Consider the following 16,487-nt stretch of genomic DNA (forward strand, 5'->3'; position numbering starts at 1 on the left):
GGCACTGCTACATAACGGAGAGTGTCACCTGCAGTCCCTCAGTATTGAACTGTACCCAAGCTAAAGAGTAGTGCCTATCACCCTAGCTTTCAGGGCGAACAGGGAATCCCTGACCTGGAGCCCTCCATGCTTCCAGAAAAAAAACAAACAGATACTCAAATCAACTTATTTACAATGTGTAAATTTCTGCAACTCATACCAGGATATTTAGTCTTTCGGCAATCACAACAGGTGGGTCCCTGGACTGATCCGTGGTATTACAGGAACGAAATTTAGCAGGTAAGAACCAATTTTCTTTTCCTGTTTATACCCAGAAGTGCCCGGATGAGCCGCACGAAGGAGCGCGACAAAGGGGCCTGCCCCTTTGTGCGCCCCTTCGTGCGCCCCCTAAGAGCGGAGTAGACCTCCACAGCGCTAAGCAAAAGTACTCCAGCCCGTCCTCTAGCTCCCACCAGCGAGTTTCAACGTTCAACCTCAAATTGGCACACACAGTACAGCCACACCAAACATTAATCATATACATGACCAGTACAGCACAAATAGACAACTAAACTAACCAAACGAAACGTCCAGACCCCTCAACTCAGACATCAACTCAAACAACAACCTCCAGACAACAACCCCCAGACGCCACAACTCAGACAACAACTCAGACAACAACTTCCAGATGCCACAATTCAGACAACAACTCAGACAACAACTTCCAGACGCCACAACTCAGACAACAACTTCCAGACGCCACAACTTAGACAACAACTCAGACAACAACTTCCAGACGCCACAACTCAGACAACCCAACGTCTACTTACAAACACCACCAACACTTCGAATAATGCAAACAATCTGCCACGGTCTCCCAATACCGATTCTCCATCATCGAACGCTACTCACAGATAAATCATCAACAATACTCTACAATCAACGCTCCTACAAATCCCTTATACCTATCATGATTACCCCAATCACCCAACTTCTAGGATGTGCTCTTTTCTCACTGATGCTATTTAATGCACAATCACTTTCCAAGAAATCACTGATCTTAAATGACCTTCTCCTAGATTCAAATCCAGACCTCTGTGCTATAACAGAAACATGGCTTAAATCTACAGATATAGCTTTGATTAACCAGCTACCAACTGAAACATACGACTTTTTCTCCATTCCCCGACAGAAGAAAAGGGGTGGGGGCATTCTCCTAGCAGCTAAAAAAGATTTTAGACTCACACACCACCCAATTAAATCGGACTCAAAACTAGAAACAGGCCTGTTCACATCAGACACTCTCCAAATCCTTCTAGTATACGCCCCTCCAGGCCTCCTAGAAGCAGACGCTTCGCCTATCCTAGAAATTATAGCATCTTATCTCAAACCAGACTCCCCAACGATAATCCTAGGAGACTTTAACTTACACGTAGACAACCCCACACTCTCAACCAGCTGCGAAACATTCCTTACCGCTATGTCCGCAATGGGATTCAGACAAATAATCAATGAACCTACACACAAGGCAGGTCACACACTGGACCTTATCTTTCTGAACTCAGGTATAACAAATTCAGCACACCACACATGTAAACCAGTTCCCTGGTCGGACCATTTACTAATCTCCACAACCTTGTCGATGACCCAAACGAGCAACAAACAACCACCTCAACACTCATTTATCTACAGAAAAGTATGCTCATCTGACGAACTCAGCAATCATCTAATCACAGATCTCTTACGCATAGACTATACGACACCTAATTCAGCGATAAATTCCTGGTCAACCATAACGGAAACAGTGGCAAACAAACTATGTCCACTGATAACAAAAAAAGTCAAACAAGGTGCGACAAAAAGACAGCCTTGGTTTACAAACGAACTAAAAACCCTTAAACTTAATTTACGTCAGAAAGAAAGTAAATGGCGTAAGGCCCCTTCCGCTGCTACACTCTCTATCTACAAACTCGCCCTCCACTCATACAAGATGTCAGAAAATATCTTAATATTTTGTGCTTTATTGATAATTACTTATATTTAGTGAAGTCAGTAATCAATTAGCCATAAAGAAACATGTTAGCATTTAATACCCATAAGCCTTTTACTTTTAAAAGCCATGACATCGGTCATGGCTGTGCTGAAAAAGCTCCAGCACATAGCTTTCACCTTTCCCCTACTTAAAACCTCAAGATTTCACCTTTGTCCCACTTTCAGACTTTGAGAGTACAGTTGTTTACCACTTTCTCTTATCTCAAGTAAGAAAACACCTGCATTTTATGACATTGAGCATCCTAACGCAGGTGGCATGATTGACCACCCTAAAAACAGATGGCCAATAAATTAAGCGTGACTCTTGTGACAGAAGGGAGTGAAAAAGATTTTCTCTTAGAACTACAAAAGAAATCCAATTAAAAATCAAAAATGGGCGAAGCTATAAACAGAATAAGAATAAATCCTATATTTTACTGTTCTGATATGAAAAATTGATTGAACCATAGTCAAGGTCTTCTTCAAAGGCTAAAATATAGATGTGTTGATGGAAGTGTAACAGCGACCCTGGATCAAAGGGTCTTAAGTGTATAAAACAGTGGCAGTTTGAGGGAGAGGGAGAGGTGCTACTTAGACTTTCTTCGCACGTGATTGAGAGAGACACAAGCGGGGTGCTTCAGATAATTGGTAAATATAATTTTTTATTCAAGTATATGAGAACCTTTAAATTGCTATTGTTTCTACATTGGCAGATGTATTAGAAATGTATTAATTTCTAAAAAGATGACATTAATAGACATTTATTTGATATTAATAATTTCAATTTCCTTATTAATGGCTCTTGCATTGATTGTAGGATATACTCTGGTAAAGTTAAGATTTGAACATAAAAGTGATTCTTAGTCATTTAGAGATATTTATTTATGCCTTTCTGTATCTGTGAAATAAAGAAAATATTTTTACAATAAACTGACTGGTTTATTTATGCATGATGTGCTGCAAGAATTAAAGGTTAATAAAAAATTTCTGTGGTAGATTCGAACACACCTCTGAAAGTAAACTTTTTGTCTCAAGGCAGAAAGGGTAGGGAAATAGAAGTGGAAGTGGGATATTTTATCCAGGCAGGATTCCCTGGTTTTAAATTCTGCTAAGGGTAGAAGCCTCAATACTTCCATTCAAAATTTACCACAAAGAGTTCCACCTTAAAAACAAAAAGAGACTATTACGCACACAAGATTCATGACATCATCTACGACCCCAAAGCGCTTTTCACTCTCGTCTCCAATTTAACTCAGGCAAATACACCGGACATACCATCTAACCTAGCTCAATCAAGAGCGGATGAGCTAGCACTCTTTTTTAGTAATAAAATCACGAACCTTCTAACATAACTTAAGCCCAGTACAAGCACAACAGCCAGCACATACGTACTCCACAACAAGGAAATAACCCTCCAATCTTTTGAACTCGCCACATCCGCAGAGATCCAAACACTTCTGAAGAAAATGAAACCCTCTTCCCATCCCTTCGACCAAATCCCATCTAAACTACTACTTCTAATCCCGGACACCATAAACAAAACTCTTGCAGACATCATAAATTGCTCATTCTCCCAGGGTCACTACCCCGATGACCTTAAACTAGCTTCAATCAAACCGCTTCTCAAGAAACCAAACTTGGACCCCAAAGATCCTAATAGTTACCGTCCAATTTCCAATCTTCCTTTCATTGCCAAGGTGATGGAGAAACTAGCAAATACGCAACTATCGGATTACATAGAAGAACTCAAAATTCTATTCCCTACTCAATTCGGTTTCAGAAAAGCCTCAAATACCGAATCACTACTCATATCACTGACGGACTACCTGACTTTGGGCCTTGACAAAGGACAGGCCTTCCTTTTGATTTTATTAGATCTATCTGCAGCTTTTGACACTGTAAACCACGCCATATTACTAAACCAACTGGCTAACATCGGTATTGCAGGATCAGCGCTGACTTGGTTTAAGACTTTTCTAGAAAACAGAGGTTTCAAAGTCAAAATCCTGAACAAAGAATCCCATAGATACCCATCATCACAAGGAGTTCCTCAGGGCTCCTCTCGCTCACCTACACTCTTCAATCTATACCTTCTCCCACTTTGCCAACTTCTAAACAAATTGAATCTAAAACACTTTATTTATGCCGACGACGTCCAGATTGTGATCCCCCTCCAAGAATCCATTAATAAAACTCTAAAACTGTGGGAAAACTGTTTCAAAGAAATTAATGACCTCCTATCCAGCTTAAACCTAATTCTAAACCAATCAAAAAGTGAATTCCTGCTAATCTCACCGGATAACTGCAAAATCACTACGAACCCGCCAGCCAACTTACAAATATCAAAAGTAAGAGATCTAGGAGTATCCATAGACAACAGACTAAACCTAAAAGCATTTATTAAGCAAACAACTAAAGACTGCTTCCACAAACTACACACATTAAAAAGAATAAAACCCCTATTTCATTTCCATGATTATAGAACAGTGCTCCAAGCAATAATCTTTGCGAAAATAGATTATTGCAACGCTATACTACTAGGCCTCCCATCATCCCATACCAAACCTCTCCAAATGATTCAAAACACGGCAGCAAGAATCCTAACTAACAAGAAAAGAAGAGATCACATCACGCCGGTCCTTAAAGACCTTCACTGGCTGCCAATCCACTTCAGGATAATCCATAAATCCCTAACCACAATCTTCAAAAATATCCATGGACTAGCTCCACTCCATCTACAAATAGCACTTAAAAAACACTCCTCCAACAGACCCACTAGAGAAGTGTACAGAGAACTTCTACAGGTACCACACGCCAATACCACCCAACACATAACCCTGAGAGACAGGGCCTTCTCTACAGCAGGCCCCCCCACTATGGAACTCAATCCCCTTAGAATTACGACAGGAACCATGTCTTCCAACCTTTAGAAAGAGACTTAAGACATGGCTGTTCAAGAAAGCCTTTCCGGACTCTGACTGATGATCTCACCAAATACAGAAAGACGGTCTATCTCCCACTAAACTGATACGGACATACCAAACACTACACGTTCTTATTCTTGTTAAATTTCTATCGTCTTATTCTTCTTCTTTTCCCAGTTAGAACCATCCTTGTTTTATTGTAACTGATTTTTTCTGCGCACTGTTATAACTTGTTATAATTTGTAAATATATAAAATGTATACTCATGTTATATTTATACACGTTTATAATGTATTGATCACCCCTGTTTTATGTAAACCGACATGATACGAATCTCCGTGAATGCCGGTATAGAAAAACTCAAATAAATAAAATAAATAGTCCAGATATGGATGTACCAAAATCCCCTCTCGCTGTAAAGCCACTGCCACTACTACCACGACTTTCGTGAAGGTGCGTGACGCCGTGGCTAAACTGAAGGGAAGAGCTTGTAACTGAAAATGTTGACCCAGCACCAGGAACTGAAGAAACTTCTGATGGTCCCTTCGAACGGGAATATGGAGGTAGGCCTCTGTTAGGTCCAATGACGCCCAAAACTCTCTTTTGCGAACAGCTGCTATCACTGCGCGCAACGTCTCCATCTGAAAACACGGAAGCCGTAAGGATGCATTCACCTTTTGTAAGGCCAGAAAGGGCCGACAGGAGCCCTCCTTCTTGGGAACCATGAAATAAACGAATGGAGTACCTCCACTGACCCCATTCGATGAAGGAGACCAGAACTATGGCATCCAGCATTAGTAACCTTTGCAGAGCCCTCTTTACTGCTTCCCGCTTGCTTCGAGACCCGCAGTGGGACTCTAGAAAGGCCTCCCTGATCGGGTGCAAAAATTCTAAAGTGTAACCGTCTTTTACCACCTCCACTGATCTGGGGTAATCTTGGCCCATTCCGCCCCCTACCGGTTCCATGGAGGAAGGGGTACCTCTGGCATCATTGGGACGACTTGCTGCCACCAGTCCCCGGCGGATCTGCGGGCCCCTCAAAAGGACTGCTGCCTGCCAAGACTCTGCTTCGGTCCCAGCACAGAGGTAACTCTTTGCCAGAATGAAGCCGCCTTGATTTCCGAAAACTGGACCAGGGATGGAAAACCTTCTTGCCACTCTTATGTTCTGGCAGCTTATTTCCTTTGGACTCACCCAAAGTTATCATCAATTGATCCAAATCCTCCCCAAACAAGAGCTTCCCCTTAAAAAGGGGATTACCTAACTGGGACTTGGACCACGTCTGCCGACCAATTGCGCAACCACAAAAGCCTACAGGCCATGCTCCTGGCTGCAGTGTGCATCAAGTCATAGAGCACACCCGCCACGTAAGCCACACTCCAGCTTCTAGCCGTGCAGACCGTATGGTGCTAAACGCCCCAGACGAAGCCTGCTCCTGAGCTTTCTGGACCCAGCACAAACAGGCCCTCTGCATCATACTGCCACAGATCACCGTCCTCAGGCTTAAGGCAGAGCCTTCCAACATCAGCTTCAAATGGATATCCAATTTGCGGTCCTGAAGATCCTTCAAAGTGGCAGCCCCCACCACTGGAATCGTCGTCTTCTTGGTAACGGCGGACACTGCTGCATCCATCTTTGGAACCGTTAGAAGATCCAGAATCTCTTCATTCAATGGATACAGCTTCGCCATTGCGCGACCGACCTTCAAGCCTGTTTCCAGGTTTACCAGCTTACGGATCTTCTTAGGCAGTAGAAAGACACTAGGGGGCCCCCGCAGGCCATCCGGGACTGGGTTCACCCCTTTGCTATCCGACTCTTCCAGGGGTACCTTTCACCCCAGTTCCTCCAGAACCTGGGGAATGAGGTGCCGCAACTCCTCCTTCTTGAACAGTCGATCTACTCTGGGGTCATCCCCCTCAGTCATGGGAAAATCATCCAGATCCAATTCATCTACATTCCCATCAGGATTGGTATTTGGATCCAGATCAGCAGCCATATCTGGGTCCGCTCACGGAAGATCTGCAGAATCCTCCTGCATATCATAGGAGTCCCCCCAATTTTCAGGAACTTTCTCGACCCTTGTGCGTCTGAGACCCAACCGCCTCAGAAGATCCCCCAAGTCACCAGAAGATCCCACCTTCTGCTTTTTAGCCAAGCGACCGGGAACCTTCTCGCTGGGACGCATCCCCCCTGCGCCATTTCTCGCCAGAAAGGCCTTATGGATGAGGAGTACAAACTCTGGGGAAAACTCCTCTGGATCCACAGTGCTATGATCAGACAAGTTACCTTCGGATTCCCCTCCTCCATGCTGATCCTCTACAGGTACCCGAGTCATAGGGGAGAGCGGACGAGGGGAATCACTGGCCTCCTGAGGCCCCGCTGGCTACTGCCCGCAATCCTCTGACGATCCAGCTGCTGCAATTGCGCCCCCCCCCCCCCCGGGACCACAGCCACGGCCCCCAACGATCTCAAGAACCTCCAGTCTCCCACTGCACTAGAGGAGGTTCCCTCCTCCCCTGCAGCACACCCAGTGCAAAGGGAGCAGGAATTGAGTCGGGCTGATCAAAGGCTGCAAGTCTTGCAGGCTGCCATGTGTGGTTTTGGCGCCATTCCCACGCGGCCGCCAAAAACTCGCGAAGGAGCAGAGATGTCAGAACACACAGGCCACATACTTGGTTGGAAGTCAGCCCTCACATGCAGCCGAGCCATGGCGAATAGCACACAGGAACAAGCCCCTCCAACCGCTAGGATCCTCTGGCAGAGAAAATAGCAACAGGCTTACCCCTCCCTATCTGCACCCGGCGCCGACAGCCCCTGCTGTGGAAGGCGCCCTGCCGGATAACCTGCAAACTGAAACTCCTAGTTTTTCTGTTGCTCTTTTACTTTTTTTTTTGTTTGTTTTAAACTTAATCAAAAGCACAAAAATGGAGAAATTACTTACCTGATAATTTTGTTTTCTTAGTGTAGCCAGATGGACTCAGGACCAATGGGATGTACAAAAGCTACTCCTGAACGGGGCAGGAGGCTGTCCATGGTCCAGTTAGCACAGCCCTCACAAAGGATACGTCTTCTCAGGCTTGGACATCCAGGCGATAGAACCTGGAGAAGGTGTCAAGGAAGACCACGTCGCTGCTTGGCAGATGTGGACAGGAGACAGTAGCTTAGCTTCTGCCCAGGATACTGCCTGGGCCCTAGTGGAATGAGCTTTAACCTGAATGGGTAAAGGCTTACCTGCCTCTACATAAGCTCCTGTGATCACTTCCTTGATCCAGCGAGCTATGGTAGCTCGCGAAGCTGCTTCGCCTTGTTTTCTTCCCCCATGAAGAACAAAGAAGCAGCCCATCTTGCGCACCAGCTCCGTACATTCTAGAAACCATACTAACAGCCTGACATTTACGTGGTGTAGGAGGCGGTAGTCTTCAGAGTCCTTGTGTCTATCTAGGGACGGTAAGGAAATGGACTGTTCAGGTGAAACTCCGAGACTACCTTTGGCAAGAAGGAAGGGACGGTGCGAAGCTGCAATATTCCTGGAGTCAACCAGAGGAACGGCTCCCGACATGACAGTGCCTGTAGTTCAGAGATGGAACGAGTCGAGCATATAGCCACCAAGAACACAGTCTTCAGCATTAACAGGCGTAGAGACAAGAGCACGCAGCGGCCGAAAGGAAGGCCCTGCTAAGAAGTCCAATACAAGATTGAGGTTCCATAGGGGGACTGCCCACTTTAAGGGTGGTCGGAGGTGTTTAACTCGTTTTAGGAAATGGGCCAAGTCCGGATGTGTCGACAGGCAGGCTCCATTCACCTCGCCTCTGAAACAGGAGAGAGCCGCCACCTGGACCTTCAAGGAGTCCTTCTTACAGGATAGTCCTGTAAAAATTCCAGAATCATGGGGATCTTGGTCATCCGAGGGGGCACCCTGCGTTCCTCGCACCAGGCCTCAAATATTCTCCAGCTTTGAAACCTGACTCTGTCTCCATCTGCTAGCAGGGGAGCAGAAAACCCACTGGTCCTGAGTCCATCTGGCTACATGCTAGGAAAGACAGGATTACGTCCCTTTGTGGGGACAACGGCAAGCAGGAGGCGGCTTCAGAGGCCAGGAGGGAGCCAGTCCCCTGGCTATCAGGGCCATCAGCACCAAAGGGCTACAAACAGGCAGGGGTTAACCCCCCCCCAGTCACACAACTCTAATGGCCCACCAAGGTGCCTAACACCTCAGGGAGCGACGAGACAAATCCAAAATTCCTCTCTTTTTTTTTTAAACTGAAACTAGTCAGACTGCAGGTTTGCACCTCTACCATCTGCTGGAGACAGAGAAATACTGAGGGACTGCAGGTGGCACACGAGGTTATGTAGCAGTGCCTCAAAGGTTTTGTTCTCTGCCTCCATCTGCTGGTAGGGGTGCATAACCCACTTGTCTGGACTGATCCGAGTATGAACAGGAAATATGGCTTTCTGGCGTTCAGGGAAGTTAAGCTAAGTACTTTTCGGCAGCCATTTTGTGAGGATATATAAGATTTGTTCTTATAATTTAAAGGAATTTGGGATTTGGTAAAAATAAAACAATTGAGTAATAAAAATAAAGGATTTTTTTTTTTGATAATAATATAGAGTTTATAGTAAATGATTTGATTTGCCGGTGCTTCAACGCTGATACTGCCTGAAGCCCATTGCAGGCAAGAGACAGTGGATTAAATCTATACACCTTGATTCTCTGATACCACATCTCTCTACAAAAATAAATATATAGGTCTCTCATAGATTGAATTAGTCGCTGTTTAATAGTCTGGAAATTTCCTCTATAGATAATATACTATTATTTCTTTAGGTGGAGTAAATCCGTCCCCCTCCCCCAAATTGAGGACTTTGTAGAGAGAGTAGGTTAAAAGGTTTTGTTTCCTGATTGTAATACACGTTTCATATAATTTTGTTTGTGATATACTCTTGAAATTTTCTGTTCAAGTTTATCTTGAAATTATTGTAAAACATAAATAAAAAAATTAATATATAATAGGAATATATAATACAAAATTAAAATGAAATTTTACAGGTAAACAGATTATTGATGTTCCTTACACCTCTGTTTTATTGGGGAGGTGGTGCACTTTTGTGTCTAGGGTCAAAAAAAAGAAACCATGCCTGCTGCTAACCAGCTACTCTGTCCTCTGATGCAGAAGTCACTGCATCTTCTACAGCCTCCCCTTAGTCCCAATAAAGATTTTACAGGGCTCTCATCTCAGCCCCCTGTGCGTATTCCCTGCAGGAGTTCCCTGTTTCTCTCTCTCTCTATAGCAGATTTCCCTTTCTGTGTCTCTCAGTCCCTCTCTCTCTCTAAGGATGTCACAGGGGTCACAAGCCATCCTGTTCTGCACTGTCTCAGACTCCCTGTGGGTATTCCCTGCAGATTTCCCTTTCTCTGTCTCTCAGTCCCTCTCTCTCTCTAAGGATGTCACAGGGGTCAGATGCCATCCTGTTCTGCACTGTCTCAGACTCCCTGTGTGCTAGAAGTGCTAGGTTTGATCTCTTCCCTCCCCCTATGTATGGCTTTCTGCTCTTGAAAGGGTGAAACATGAGCACTACTCCTAAAGGGGGATCTGGACAGGGCGATGTCCTACCTGTGTCCAACCCTGGGATGCGACTCGTATTAAACATGCGCTCGTACTGAGCGGAGCACATGGGTAAGGTGCTCTGGATCATCAGCTGTGAGAAGAGAAGAAGGGCAGAGGGACGGGGAAGGGGACAGAGAGAGGGACAAAGGAAGGAAGGGCCAGCAAGAAAACAAATCCAGACAGAGACAGAACCAGGAAAGAAAAAAACAAAACAAAACAAAAAAAAAAAAGACAGGTAAAGATGCAGAAGGGAAGAAAGGGAGGCAAAGGGATAACGATCAGTAAGAGCAGCCTGGAAGAGATCAATCAGACCTGAAAGTTAGATCCCAGACGACTCCCCCACACACACATACAAGCAGCCCTTCACCTTGGCTTAGGAGGTCATTACCACGGCCTTTTCTTCAGGTTTGCACACTGGCAGTGGAGTTTCTTTTAAAAGCCCTCAACAGATGCTGTGATATTCTGGCGCAAGTGAAAGGAGACGAGACACCGTGACAGTTTAGCTGAAAGCATCCAGCTGTGTACTTCCTGCAAAGCCACCACGAACTGAGCGACCTCAGGCGGCCATGGAAAAAGCCCCAGAGCAAGTGAGCAAACCTTAGACAAGGGATGAGAAGGAAGGAAGAGGAAAGCTGGGTTCTTTTCAGACCCCCGGTCACCGTTCGAGCCCATTTCTGGCTCACCCAGGAAACTCACCCGTCTCCATTCCAGGGATGCGTGTGGTGTTAAAGGTTCGCTCCCACTGGGATGAACACAGCGGGATAATGGATCCAGGGACCCTGCTCTGTGCTCAGAAAGAGGGGAGGAGGCGGCACGTGAGCGAGCACCAGCCAGGGTGCCACAGGGTCAGAGAGGTTTCATGGAAGGGAGATAACAACAGAACGCAAGAGTTGATATGTGGCTCAAATTCAACCCCCCCCCCCCCCCCCCCCCCCTTCACCTCCCCCCCCCCCCCCCCCCAGCCACACATACAACAAAAGCAGTCAGACACTACTCTTTCCATTTGCAGGGCGTCTCCTTTCCCCATGCCTCCATCCGGTACAAAGACGATCCCCTCCACCGTGCAGCATCCCACCAGATCAGCCACTCTATCTAATCTACAGGATCTCACATTGCAGGTGATAAGGAAACAATTTCTAGACAACAAGTCATGGCGTCATAGCTTTATTCCCTGGATGCTCTGCTAGTCTCATGATCACAACTTAAAATTCCTGGGTCTGCCAGGAGGATATCTGAATAAACAGCATCTCTAGGGCACAGTACTCTTTCAAAGTAAACAAGCAACGTGAGACTATTCAGAGCAATGGACATGCGGCATCCGTAACCGAATGCCCGCGCCTGTCTCCTGGTGAAGAAGAACTCTGAGCTAGTGCTAGTCCTATCTGGACTGATTTTGTGACGGTTGCTAATCACTCTCTCTGCCCCTCCTCAGCCACTTAACACAGAGGCAGCACTGCTTACCGGCTTCAGTTCCTCGCGGCTCAGCCTGCGGCGATATAGCAGGATGGCGTGCACAGTGTTGCCAGCCCGTGCAGCCTGAACGGGAGTCGGAGTAACGTACAGAAAATCCTGGCAAGTGAAAAAGGTGCTTAGTGTACAGCAGTGAAGGGGCAAAGACTTTCATATGCATAGCCCGTACCATTATACAGCACTGAGGAGAGATGCTTAGTACATGGGGGGGGGGGGGGGGGGGGGGGGGGGGGGGGGGAAGGCACAAACTCTCTCACAGACCAAGGCTGAACCATTGCAAAGCACTGGGGTGAGATGCTTAGTGCATGGGGGGGGGGGGGGGGGAGGGGGGGTGGAGACTTCTGCATCCTGCTCTGTATCTGGACTCGGCTCCTAAAGAAGAGATTATTTCCATTTCTTTTTGGTCTTTAATTTCAAACAAAGCAACAAACTAATAAAGCACATCTAAACGTGAAAGGAACTTTGCAGTCGTCAAAGCTGACCTAGAACGGACAGTGTGGGCTTGCTTACCTGCTGGTTGTGGGATGATCCTTGACAGAGGGGATTAACAGTTCATGGCTCATATTTCCCTAGAGCTTATCAAGATATTCTTATGGTACAAAATAAAAGTCACTCCCTTATTGTCATCCAGTACAAGGCAATGGCTCTTCTACCAAAGGGGCACAACGTCGGTCCTAGACTACCGCAAACAGACCTAGTTTTCAGGGTATCCTCAAGGAAAGGAAAACTGGTTCTTGCCTGCTAATTTGTGTTCCTGTAATACCACGGATCAGTCCAGCGATCCATCCCGTCACTGCCGAAAGACTATGGTTTTTTGCCAACTGGTGGATCAGGTTGGTTTGCCTTTCAGGGTATTTGGGCAGCTGTTGATCACGGTTTGGGTTTTTCACATTTCGTTTTTGGGAGTGTTTTGGGCTCCAGTTTTTGGGGGATTTCCAAGCCTATAGTTTTCCCTGTTAGCCTGAAAAAGGGGTTGTGGGGGTACATCTTGGCTGGGGTACAGGTCAATACTGAGGAGACTGCAGGTGGCACTCTTATGTAGCAGTGCCTCAAAGTTTTGTTTCTCCGACTCCATCTGCTGATAGGGAGGCAAAACCCACTCATCTGGACTGATCTGGGTATGTTCAGGAATATCCATTAGGGATGTGCATTTGTTGCTCCATTCGTTTCATTCGTTTCGGTGCATGTATCTGACAAATGGATAGTAGGCACGCCAAAACTAATGGCGTGTACATAAGTAGTTGGTGTGTACATACGTGCACACCATCTGATTTGGTGCACCTACTATCCATTTGTCTGATACGCACGTTATCACCAAAACAAATGGCGCAACGAATGCACATTCTTAATATCCATCAAGCATAAATGCAGGTATTTCTTTTGAGAACCACAGACTGGTACTTGGAAAAGCTGGTCAGGTTGCACTGCTGAGGACCAGGGCCATCACCCGCGGCTCCGACTAAGATCTAGACAGCAGCACTCACCATGGCGTAATAGTTGCTGTTCACCATGAGGGGACTCCGCCCTCGCAGATAGATATACTCTTCCCACCAGTCGCTTACCTGGGACAGATGGGGAGGGTGGGGGGGTGAAGGCTCTATTAGTTACAGCAGCAGTCTCAGACACACCACAGATAAGAAACTGAGGACAAAGTAAAGTGGAGAATACACAGAGAGAGAGAGGGAAAGGGGAGAGGACAGCGAGGAAAAAAGGGCGGGTGGCAGGAGAGGAGAGAAGACGCAAAATGAAGTGAATGCAGAGAAAAGCAGAATGCGGATGCAGCAGGGAAAGCCAATAAATAACAGAGTGGGTTTCATGATTTCTTACATAGTTGGATGCCCACAGAGCTTTAAGCTTCAGGTACCACTGCAGCCGTGGTGCCAGGTTCACTTCGAAGTCCTTGGCCAGGGCTGTCATCCGTTTGAATTCTTGATCATTCATCAGAGGTCTCACAGAGTCCAAGTACTAGAAAACAAGAAGCTGCATCTCAGTGGGCCCACCCCAGAGCTCGGCAGGTGCCACAGAGCCAGAACCAAAGAGCGCAGTGCTGTCAAGCACACACACCAGGGCCCAATGCTCTCTCTCTCTCTCATACACACACTCACTCACTTCATACACCACAAATCAAGCATGAAGGGGAGGAGAAAAAAATAAAAAAAGGAGCCGCAGAACATCTTTGTGGTGCACTATTAAGGCATGGCCTCAAGTGAACAGATCACTACTCACCCTGCGCATTGTGTCACTGATGGCTGGGACAGGAAGGCGAGGTAGGGATGCTTGGTAACTGTACAGCATGGGCTTCCGACCTGAGAAAATCTTCACCATAGTCTGGAGGGACAAAGCAAAATGTCAGTGCAGTGCTACAAAGAAAAGAACCAGGCCCCACTGCAGTTCACTGCTGTGACTGGGAGGATTAGCAGAAGCAGAGCCCCCCTGCCAGTCTCCCCATTAACCAGAAGGCACATACCAGCCAGATCTTGGTGGAGGCAGACATCTTTCCGTGCTGCTCGTACATCCAGCCGTGGTAGGAAAGCAGCTGCTTCAGAATGTACCTCATGGTCATAATGAGAGCGAGCCAGAGCACCGTGGAGAAGAGCAGAGCACTGACAATGCTCTGCGCTTGATGGGAGAGATAGCCGCTGCAGGAGAGAGAGGAGACGGCGGGAGCGGATTACTGGCACACCGAGGAAGGGGGGGGGGCGAGAAAGCCATTCAGTCAGAGAAAAAAAAGAGGGCTCCAGATACCTGAGAGGGAGATGCTCCTTAATCTTCCCGATCATGCCCATGGACGGGTCCACCCGGGTATACATCGTTCCTATGATGGCGATGACAACAAAGAGCCAGCTGGAGGGGCTGGCAGGGTACACCCCGGTAATAAAGCTATTCTGTGTACAAGACAAGCAGGGAGTCAGCATTATCAGAGCTCATCTCTCAGGACAGACCGACCCCGGGGGGGGGGCTACTGATGAGCTCACAATACATTTAAACAGTGCCATCAGTTATACAACAGTTTGCACTTCTTTGGGGGGGTGGGCTGTGGCTCAAGCTTTAAAAAAAAAGTGACTTTACAGCTTCACAGGTGACATTCAGAAACATACAGCAAAAGAAAAAGCATGGAGAGCGCATGCACAGCCCCCAGTCAGGCCTTACCATCTAAAGGGAGCGTGGGAGCCACTGGAACGGTACACTCTAACCAAGCTCACCTTGATCCTGGCAAACTTCTTCTTCCAGGAGCGCAGTCCAGACAGGTAGACTTGCTTGAGGGCCTCATGGCTAAGCTGGAGGTCAATGCCATCCGGGGTGACTGTAAACTGAAAGGCCACAGCTTGGTGGGCTTCGGCCATCTTGGCACACTTTGCTCAGACCTGAGATGTTGGCACTCGACCTGAGAAAGAAATGGAGACAAATGGTGAGAAAGGGGTGTGTGTGGCGCCCGTCACGCTTACGAGAAGGCCGGGGGACTTTGGGTTTACAACGGCTGCACCTTACATCCCGCTACACAAAAAAAAAAAGGATTTGCTGGGTCTAACACAAACTCTCTCTACTACTAAGCACGCTGTAAAATAATACAAAACCTGAAAAAAAAATCAAACACATTCCACACACGTGTAGTAAACCTGCCATACCACAGCAGCACGAGCACCTGGGACTGAGAAACCGATGCAGATTCCTACGTCCCCTCGGTCGCACTGACAGAACCTTCACCAAATACAGAATGAAAGACCACCAATTACAAATGCAGAGACAAAAAAGGGAGCATGCAGCCCACAGCTGGAGAACTAGAAACAGAAACACAGGAAATGGTGCTTGCACCTCCTTACTCCCTGTCAGTCAGTCATCGCCTCCCACTCCCAGCATGTCCCACCACGTCTCCCTGCTCAACAACCCTATGAACTCCCTTCTCACATCCCCATCATTCTCCCCACACCCCCTCTCCTCCACTACTGCCTGCCCAGCAACCCCAACCCTCTATCTCCCCATAACTTCCTGCCCAGCAGACTCCTAAACCCCTAAATCCCGTCTCCCCCCTCCTCTCCTGATCCTCTTTCCCCCACACCATCCATGAAATTGATTCCCTTTCTCCCCCACCCCTACCTGCCTAGCAGCCCCCGTACCCTCTCCCTCCACGCCTAGCAGCCCCCGCACCCTCTCCCTCCACGCCTAGCAGCCCCCACACCTTCTCCCCCACTCCTACTGCTTAGCAGCATCTACATTTTACCCTCCTCCTGGCTCCCAGTCCAGTTCAGGTTCTCCCTCCTTATCAGCAGCAGATGAAGGCAAGAAGCACTGGGGAGAGGAGGAAGAGGTAGCAGCAAACGTCAGCAGTGGCCCTGTGCGTGTAGAGAACTTGCCTCTCTCTCTCATATGTTCCTGTCTCTATCACGTCCGCGCCTCGTGGGGTGAAGAGAACAGCAGCAGCATCACTTCCAGGCCCAGCAGGGGAAGAGAAAGCTGGTGGGCCCACCAGGCCCAGGCG

The 16,487-nt window shown here is 47.2% G+C and overlaps 1 protein-coding gene across 10 annotated transcripts in view; it reads right to left on the minus strand.

Moving 5' to 3' along the window:
- CPT1C (carnitine palmitoyltransferase 1C) overlaps window positions 1-16,487 on the minus strand; it is a 57,513-nt gene that overhangs the window by 23,834 nt on the left and 17,192 nt on the right. For 7 of the 10 annotated variants that reach the window (XM_029584183.1, XM_029584184.1, XM_029584185.1 and 4 more), the window contains 8 exons: window positions 15,214-15,395; window positions 14,756-14,895; window positions 14,478-14,649; window positions 14,237-14,338; window positions 13,838-13,975; window positions 13,495-13,572; window positions 12,002-12,109; window positions 11,237-11,324 (listed from right to left, as the gene is read on the minus strand). In XM_029584183.1, coding sequence (XP_029440043.1) covers window positions 11,237-11,324; window positions 12,002-12,109; window positions 13,495-13,572; window positions 13,838-13,975; window positions 14,237-14,338; window positions 14,478-14,649; window positions 14,756-14,895; window positions 15,214-15,354 — 967 coding nt within the window. In that variant the 5' untranslated portion in view covers window positions 15,355-15,395. Of the gene's footprint in view, window positions 1-10,546; window positions 10,632-11,236; window positions 11,325-12,001; window positions 12,110-13,494; window positions 13,573-13,837; window positions 13,976-14,236; window positions 14,339-14,477; window positions 14,650-14,755; window positions 14,896-15,213; window positions 15,396-16,487 lie in introns of all 10 variants that reach the window. The other 3 variants (XM_029584190.1, XM_029584191.1, XM_029584192.1) reach the window with 3 other exon arrangements.

Source organism: Rhinatrema bivittatum, chromosome 19 (assembly GCF_901001135.1).
Source record: "Rhinatrema bivittatum chromosome 19, aRhiBiv1.1, whole genome shotgun sequence".
In the NCBI taxonomy this organism is placed as follows: domain Eukaryota; kingdom Metazoa; phylum Chordata; class Amphibia; order Gymnophiona; family Rhinatrematidae; genus Rhinatrema; species Rhinatrema bivittatum.